This window comes from Nicotiana tomentosiformis, chromosome 12, assembly GCF_000390325.3.
Source record: "Nicotiana tomentosiformis chromosome 12, ASM39032v3, whole genome shotgun sequence".
In the NCBI taxonomy this organism is placed as follows: domain Eukaryota; kingdom Viridiplantae; phylum Streptophyta; class Magnoliopsida; order Solanales; family Solanaceae; genus Nicotiana; species Nicotiana tomentosiformis.
The window spans coordinates 29,779,149-29,788,447 of NC_090823.1; the positions used below are offsets into that span (position 1 = coordinate 29,779,149).

At 32.1% G+C, this 9,299-nt stretch overlaps 1 protein-coding gene and 1 long non-coding RNA gene across 2 annotated transcripts; one reads left to right on the top strand and one right to left on the bottom strand.

Moving 5' to 3' along the window:
- Positions 1-415: 415 nt before the first annotated feature.
- Positions 416-3,262, bottom strand: LOC104098170 (protein TIFY 5A-like). The gene is made up of 3 exons (XM_070192166.1): positions 3,020-3,262; positions 2,528-2,621; positions 416-864 (listed from the first exon to the last, which is right to left on the bottom strand). Exons 1-3 carry the CDS (start codon positions 3,112-3,114, stop codon positions 679-681), a joined length of 375 nt encoding a protein of 124 aa, XP_070048267.1. The 5' UTR covers positions 3,115-3,262; the 3' UTR covers positions 416-678.
- A 1,600-nt stretch (positions 3,263-4,862) lies between these two features.
- On the top strand, positions 4,863-9,299 carry LOC104098165 (uncharacterized). The gene is made up of 3 exons (XR_686713.4): positions 4,863-5,325; positions 8,947-8,996; positions 9,086-9,299. It is a non-coding gene; the product is annotated as an uncharacterized lncRNA (long non-coding RNA).

A 9,299-nucleotide genomic window follows, 5' to 3' on the forward strand; every position in this document is an offset into this window, starting at 1 on the left:
TTAGCCAAGTCATATTCGTTAATCTAATAAAAAAAACCCATATTTAGAATAATGACACATCATATTGGTACTTTTTAAATAAATAATACTAACAAATAAAGCTTTAATTTTTTAAAAAATATTAAACACAAATATCTTTGCTTTATTTAAAATTTTATTGACTATTAAAAACTCATTTTGACAAATCTCTTTTTATTATTTTAAATAAATATTAAACAATAGATGCCTACAATTTGTATTTTCCTTTTTCCGCTACTTTATTTTTCGGGTAACTCTAGTGTATTTCCTTATGAAAAGATCAAATAGAAAGAAAAAAGGATATAACAAACATATATTAGCAAAATATTGCCTAATTCATCCATAATAACTGTATACAACAAAAATAATCACGCATTCCTCCAAAATGAGTAAGAGATTGACTATATGAATCCTTACTTATCATACTCCAAATTTAAATTCATCTCAAGCTAATATTCATCATATTTGTATGAAAGTACTAATTTACATATCTAGAGCATGTCATCAGGCGGGTCTTCGAGCCGCAAATCTAAATTAGTCGGGCCTAGAGAACCAAAAAGTAATGACATGAAAAAAAGGTTTAACCACACTAGAAGAAGGAAAAAAATGAAAGAAAAAAGAAATAAAAGATCATCAAATATTATTAGTAATTGTTAGTAGCTAGTGATGATATGGAGAAGTTGCTTGAATTCTATTCTTTCTCTTTTGCAGAAATCCTTGCAAAGATCTCTTCATGGAAAGACCAGTTTGAGTTTGTAACAATGGTGATGATGCCTCTGAAATTGGTGATGAAGTCTTTGTATTCTCCTCCATTTCTCTACTTGCGAGATATATTATTGCTTTCGCCTGCATTTTCATTAAGGAAAATAAATTAATTAGGAATTATTAAAAAAATTACTAATATGTTAGAAAGAAAATTAAAGGGAAATTACAATTTTCAGAGCCGTGAAAGTAACAAATGTGAAAGGAACTAAGTTTGTATACACCAATAGTATGTTATAAATATATTTTAACCTATATAATAACTGACCAGCCTTGCTACTAGGTTACAAATTATCAGTGTTTTAAAAGGCGTGAGCGTCAGGCGAGACGTTTTGCATATGCCTCAGCGAGGCCTAAGCCCCAAGGCATGGGGCGTAAGCCCCTTGGGTATTTAATTTGTAATATTTTATAAAATAATATAATTACATTAAACATTTATAAACAAGTATAATTGCATAAAAATTAAAAAAAAAATATATATATATATATATATATATATATATATATATATATATATATATATATATATATATATATATATATATGTATGTATATATGTATATGTGTGTGCGCGCGCGCGCGCTCCATCCCCATAAAAAACTAGTCAAAACAATCTATTATATGCTTACAAACACAAGTAATTTGAGTCGAAAACAATAAAGTTTGCTACATGGAGGAACAAAAAGGATGATTAACCTGCAATTTAAACTTTAAACTTGTTGCTATGAAGAAGAATGAAGTTCTCTTTGTATTTGTAATTTGTTTTTTGAATATTAGTTACTTTTGGGAGATATTAACAGACTAGCGGACAAGATAAAAAATTTGGAAAGACCATTAATTAGGGCTTCAATTTATAGAAAAAAAAAGTCTTTACTTTTAAATTTAAGATATTCCAGTTCTTTTTTTTAAAACTTTTGAGTACTTGCAAACTGACTTTTGAGAATTTGGGTATTATATGAACGATTTATTCAACAAATTTTGTTTTAATTTGAAAAAGTCTCTGGGGCTTACGTCTTACTACAAAAATGCATCTCAAACGTCCGGGCATACCCCCGAATTGTTGGGCGTACGCCTCTTGAGACTTTCGCCCCACACCATCGTCTCGGGGCATTTTTGATACGTCTCGCCCCGAAAATGCCTTTTAAAACACTGCAAATTATAGAAGAAAGTTATTTTCTTTTGTATGGTCATTGATCCTATATTGTTTTAGGAAAAATAAAAAAACATGAATCTTCCTTAACCAAAATCCATCTATTATTTTCAATTCTTGACCATCCCTCTCCCCAAAAAGGTTAAAAGGCACCCTGACTTTCCTTTCTTGGGTTGAATTATTTTATTTTATATGAATTTACATGAAATTTCAGTTCAAAATTTGTTATCAAATTTCTTTGGACCACCTTGCGCGAATGTGACATGAAGTTGCATCATTACTAATGTATAATACTAGAAGAAAAATTTGTACACAAATTGATCATTTCCACCAAACCGCACGTTCAAATTGAATTTTTTGTAGTAAATAATATTTTTTTATTTTATAATGTTATTAATTTTACTTTTTATGAACAAATACTAATCGTTCATAATTATCTCTTAACTTATCAAATAATGTAAAAATCTGGTACATATACAGGAAGTTAAACTCCATTCCAATTCATACTGAAGTGAGTCAAGTGCCTAAAAGGTTTTGTTCTTCCAGTAAACAAAAAACACAGAAACTAAAAAGAGAGGGATCGATAGATACACATACCTGCAGCTCTGTAGCATCAAAAACCACAACTTTTCCATTGTAGAATATTGTTAGCTGCTGCTGTTGCTTCTCTTCTGTGCCCTCGTTATCCCTCCTATATAAGGGAAAAGAAAATCAATACCATATGCATATTTATAAAACTAGTCTATAAAGATAGGTATTTTATGTAAGCGATGCCATATGTGCGTATCTATTTTCCTGTCACAATTTGTGATACACTTTTCTTTTTAGTATATTTTAAAAAGAATGCTACATTTCTATATTAAAAAATAATTTAATTTTAAATATTTTACTTACCAAGATGATTTATAGAAACACAAATATTTATAATTGATTTTCAATTTGAAAAGTCTTTTTCTTGTTATATTCTTTATCAATCAAAGTATATCACACAAATTGAAACAAAGGGAGTATAATATCAATGAAATCACAGAAAAGGGGTTGATTGAACTTCAAAACTCAATGGGGGGAGAGAGAGAGAGAGAGATTTACATGGAGAAGTAAGGGATCGTAGTACAATCTTTAGGAGAAAAAGCTGAAACACAAGGAGGAACAAGTCTTAGCTCCAAGTTACAGTTTCTTCTCATCTTTTTACAACTTCAGCCACAGACACTACCACAGATTAAGGATTAAGGAAGAGAATATTAAAGAATTAATAATGAAGAACAGTAGTTGGAAACAAGTTCAAGATGTGATAGGAGATAATGAAGAAGAATAAAGAGACTTTGAATGAATATATACAACTTTAAATGGTGGAGTTGGGTGTGGGGGCCAAGGACGGGAGTTGATAAGTAAAATAGACGCTTCAAACACGAATCTCACACTTCCATAAATAAACAAATAAATAAAAAGGTGTAAAAGAATATGTACAGAAAAATGGCATTCCCGAACACAAAAACAGTCGTTAATTACATGTGAGACATGTGATTGTCTCATATTTATTTCCATAGTTATTTCACCGCTACCTTTAATATTCTGCGGTTCATGCGCTATTCTTGCGTATTATTGTAGTGTTCCGTGCACGTTTATCAGACGGCTCGCGATCTTTTCCTTACTATTTATTCCTTCTTTTTCACTTTTTATTGTCCACTATTCACTTTGTATCTCTTAAGAAATAATAAATAAAATATATAATTTATTATCATACACATATTAAATAATACATCTTTTTAAAGGATTTGAGAAAATAATTTGAAATAAGTAATTAATACTGTGGATATAATAGGAAAAAAAAATATCTTCTCTTGATATGCTAAAAGTGACAGTAAAAATTAAAATCTATTTTTAGAATACTGGATAAGTAAAAGTGAACGGAAAAAGTATTTATTACTAGCATTTCCTTCTTTCCATTTCATGTAATACAATCAAATTGGGCACCAAGTTTAAGAAAAGAAGAAAGTCATGTCACACACTTAAATTGGGCACAAGATTTAAGAAATAAAAAATATTTTTAAAATTTGTGGTCTAAAAACGGTCAAATAATTACTCCCTCCGGTCCAATTTAATTAATTTTTTGGCCTTTTTTTATGGTCCGAAATATTTTATTTTTTCAAGTATCAAGAAAGAATTAACTTCTTTTTTTCAAAGTTGCCCTTGAAGTAAAGGCCTAGGAGTATAATTGTTATATTTTTAATTAATAAATTAAGGTTAATATGGTCAATATCATAGTTAATTAATGCTAAAAGGTGAATTCCTTAATATGTGTGATAAGAGCCAAAACATTTGTCACGATCCGAAATTCCCACCTTCTGGACCGTGATGACGCCTAACATTTCACTTGCTAGGCAAGCCAACGTTAGAAAAATCTTAACCATTTCTAAACAAATCAATTTAAGCGAAAGTCAATTACTGAAATAAAGTGCGGAAAACCACAACAACCGAATCATCAAAATACATCCCCGAATCTGGTGTCACAAGTACACGAGCTACTAGGATAATACAAACAAAGGTCTAAATAAAATTCAAGCTGTTTGAAAGATAATACACATCTAAGATAAGATAGAAGGAGACTTCAAAACTGCGGACGCTGCATTTATACCTCAAGTCTCCTCTGAGTAGCTGAATTCGAGCAAGTCTATGGTACTCCGCTTGGACCAACTCCAAAATCTGCACAAGAAATGTAGAGTGTAGTATGAGTACAACCGACCCTATGTACTCCATAAGTATCGAGCCTAACCTCGACAAAGTAGTGACGAGGCTATGACAAGATACGTACGTAAACAACTTGTACAAGTATGTACACTTACGAAGCAACAATAGTACAATAAATAACAATTTATAAATTTGGGAGGGAACATGCGAAGGGGGATGATATAATAATTTCAGCAGGATAAGTCACTACAAGAAAAAGCTTTATTTACGACCAACTTTTAGGGATGAGTTAATAATCTTGTCACAAAAAATATATTTATTGGGACGAGATTATATTGCGGTCCTTAATGCTTTATTTTATTGCGAAGATACTAAATCTGGTCCCTAAAGAAATTAGTAACTGGTCCCAAATTATAATTGAGGGGCATTGACCATAAGAGTGTGCCCCCAAATCTAATACCAAAATATTAAAAAACTATTATTTTCTGAAAAATTAGGCGCCAAAACTAATATATTGAATAAAAAGCTTTAAAAAGTAAAGAAACTCTATGTATTCTCAACACAAGTCGCGCGCGCATCAGCTCTGCCCTAGTATTTCGCCAAGCTTTGCCCGTCTCCTTTATCTGTATTTTCTCAAAACACTAGTTGTGAATCTGATTGTGTGTGAATCTGCTCAAGTTTCCATCTCGCTCGTTTGAGAATCCGTGGTATGCCCCTATTTCAAGTTGCTCTTTTTCGCTGGTTGCTTCGCTTATTCGAGTTCTTCGATCTTCTTCTTCTTCTTCTCTAACATTAAAAAATTGGTAAGGTTTCATATTTTGGTATTTTTTTTCTTTTGTATAATCAGTGAAAAAATTATTGGGCTAGGATTCCTAATTTGATAATTTAATTTTCTGAAGTTTATTTAAAATTGCGATTCGGCATTCTTTGCGGCAAATTTTAATTGCCTTCTTTTGCTTCGTTGATGTGTGCTTCTGCCTTTCCCACTTAACTAATCCCTGTAAGTAGCAATCTGGTTTGTGTATTATAGAAGAGTGCCGAAAGCACCTTCTTGAATTGCTAAAATTGTGTTTAATGATACCTAGTGGCTTGTAGAAAAATATTGTGCTTAGCGAATCTTAAAAAGACAACGAGAAAGAATTTAGTTTAAAGATATGCTGGATTTCATGAATGAGAATATGTAATAGCTTATTAATTGACCTACAATTGAGAAGTAGGAGATGTTTTATTTGCATCTGCAAATACCAAAGTTACTGTTGCAACCTTGTCTGGTTTGCATCTATATAGAGCAGGAGTTAGCAGCAGTTTGTTTTGAGTGATGGTTAGTGAAATATCCTATGGCATAAATAGTGTATTGATTTCTCTCTTATTTGTCAGTACCTACTCTGAATGTAAATGCAGTAATGAGATAGCATCTGGGAAAATTACAATTCCTTGTTGCCTGCAATACAACAACAACAACAACAACTCAGTATAATCCCACTAGTAGGGTCTGGGGAGGGTAGTGTGTACGCAGACCTTACCCCTACCATGAGGTAGAGAGGCTGTTTCCAATAGACCCTCGGCATCCTTCCCTCCAAGAACTCTCCACCTTGCTCTTGGGGTGACTCGAACTCACAACCTCTTGGTTGGAAGTGGAGGTTGCTTACCATCAGAGCAACCCCTCTTGTTGCTGAATGCAGTAATGAGATAGCATCTGGGAAAATTGCAATTCCTTGTTGCCTGCAATGAAATAAATATATTGGTGTATGTATTTTACATCTGAAAAAGGTTTTCATTTTCTTTGTTCAAAAAAACAAGGGTTGCAAGTTCTACTATTCATTTTCATCTGTTCAAAAAATAAAAATCTGACACATACTTTCATTTTACAAATGTTTTAGCTCTTACTTTAATCTAGTAGTTAGCTGCTTGAAATCTTATTTATCAAAAGAGTTGGTAGTTGGAAATACCTTTTGTCTGATTGATGACATTAGAGTTCCACACAGATTAGATGCATATATGGCATGCTTTATATGTAGCTGGAGATTGGGCATCCAGAATTGCTTTCTGCAGTTACTGCCTTGTGTAACATCAGTGTTGTAAATTTCTCTGAACGGTACTATGAACAGCTTAGGTGGATTAAGAAAACTGCACCAAAAAAATGATAATATTTGAAATTCATTAGATTTTAAGCTCTCTGAAAGAAGATTTTGGTATACTTAACAAAGGTAAGACCTGATTAATTTTGCATAACTATGAGGAGAAGTTAGTTTATGAGCCAAGTAATGTCTAACATACAGCTAACAGTGTATTCATATATATATTTTTCTTTCATATAACTAAGCAAGAGAATATGGGTCTTTGTATGTAAGAAAAATGAAATAGCAGGGAACATGAATCTTAATACATGTTAAGAACTCAGGAAAATTCATAAGCTCACACCAACTAACAAGAAGTAGTCTTTCAGACGCACACGACTATTTTGGATGATTTTGTATCGTAAAGTATACTGTTTATATTTTTCTTTGGTGTAAGTACTTACTTCGATCTCGGAACAGGCTAAATGGAACCATGTATACAAGTTTTAGGGAACCAGCATATTTAATTACAAGTTAATTTATAGTCTTTTATTTGTGTTAGTGTCTTCTGATTGTAAGCATATGATCGTAACGAGTATGGATGGAGGAGTGTTACTTTTTTCTACATTTCGTGTTGAATTATGTTCAGAATTCTTTAGAAGATTCTGCACATTATACAACAATGATTATGCTCATACAGAGGCCAAAAAAATGTTAGGCATGCTTGATTACCTAAAATTGCAGTCTTATCTTTAATCGTAAAAGCAGTGAAACATACCAAATATGTAAACAATTCAAATCAACCTTAGTCCACCCTATCTGAATTCTGAAGTAGTAGCATTTCTTGAGTTCACGAGCACTTCAGGTATTAAAAAAAGGCAAAGCATATTTTTTAGGATTCTATTAGTGGCTTCATTCTATCCACTAGCTTAGTGCCATCAGAATCCACTCATCTTATTTCTGTTAGAATATATTTTAAGATCAGATGAAAGAAATGAAGAAAATAAGGGAATTCTTCGCTGCTCAACAATCACATGTCTCGCCTACGACATCGCCTGTTTCAACTAAATGACTATTTTTGTCTGCTGGCGAAGTTAGTAATAATATACCTTACTTTTTAATTTTGTGTTGATTTACATATAGTCATTTCTATCTTATAGATTCTATCAGTTATTTGATTTCACTAGCGAGTAAACTATGAGTAAACAGAAGAATCCCATCACTATACCATGTATTGAGATTCTTTTATCACAACTAATTCTATCATCATTGATCCAAGAGTCGTGTGCCCAAGTTTCTGTTCACCATGGCAAGAGATATGACTTGCCACATTGTAAGGAAAAAAGCATAAAGAAGGCTGAATTCTGTTAGTTCTTTAAGTGCAAATCCAAAGTATTAGGTGGTTAAAACACGTTAAGTGTTTTGGTAATAGAAGTATATGCTTTACTAAATCCATTCTACTGCCTGCTCTTTAAATAAGCTCTCATTCCGTGTTGAGTCTGATTTGCTGTATTTCTTGTTACATTAGCTGGGGTCAGGAGCTTCTCTGAAGTATCCATGTGCTGCCTGCATAACAATTCTGGACACACATACTTTTTCTTTAAGCTTTTGGGCTGCAGACGTGCACTGTTTGTATCATAAAAACATACTTGTGACTTCGTTTTACTTTACCTAAGCCTTTCCAGGACACGTATGGACAAATTCCCAGACCATTATGTGCCAAAATGATTAACATGCCAAAGTTTGTATTAGTTTTGTTCTTGCAAAGTTGTATAGGACTAGTTTAGGCTAATTGTCTATAAGATACTTCTTGCACGTTATCGTGATGCTTAAAGTTTTAAGTAGCTAATGCAGAATAACTCTTACATTTAAATAAGTTTGTTTTACATGTTGATATCTAGCATAGATTGATATACTAAGAAGATCACATAATCTTTAAACATGTACTGAATATCAACATGCTAACAATTGTCAATTAATGACATTTCATTCTTGAAGTAGTCTCGACAACTTGAAATGAATACATTAGGCTCAAATACGGTGTAAAAGTGATTTATGGTACTTGGAAGTTGTTCCTTCATTGGCTGCATCTTACTTCTTATGTCTGATTCTATGACACTCTCTTTGGACCTTCAACTTTGTGTTACTCTGCATCTTCATCTGAAGCATGAACAGTAAAAAACAAAATAATAAAGTGCTGGTTTTTTTCGAATCGAAGTTTGATTTACCGTCCCAAAACTTTTCTAATTAATTTTTCTTATATTTCTGCAGCCTTGTTGATGTTGCTGGATAACACCTGATGAATTTCGACTGCTTTTGGAGTAAGCAATTTAACCATTGCAAGTGTAATTTTACATATATTATTTTACAATTAGTTATTCATCATATTTTCAAAATTGTTTACTTACAGGTTTTGAAGATTGAAGCTACAAGAATGCAAGTTTGGAAGATACACAAGCTCATTATTGTTTTGCTAGAAATGTTATGTAAAACTTGTTATCGTTGTCTAACTCAGGATGTTAGCTAAGTTTTTTGTTAAGATGTTGAGCAAATATTGAAACTAACATCATGGGATGTTTACATTGTAATTAATATCTTTTTATATCAAGACTGTTTAGTAGCAA

What these genes read in the sequence shown, in the direction of transcription:
- LOC104098170 (XM_070192166.1), bottom strand. Translation starts at nt 3,114, where the DNA reads ATGAGAAGAAACTGTAACTTGGAGCTAAGACTTGTTCCTCCTTGTGTT. An exon ending in ACGATCCCTTACTTCTCCAT is followed by an intron (nt 2,622 to 3,019) that starts GTAAATCTCTCT and finishes TCCCTTATATAG; the next exon opens with GAGGGATAACGAGGGCACAG. An exon ending in TTGATGCTACAGAGCTGCAG is followed by an intron (nt 865 to 2,527) that starts GTATGTGTATCT and finishes ATGAAAATGCAG; the next exon opens with GCGAAAGCAATAATATATCT.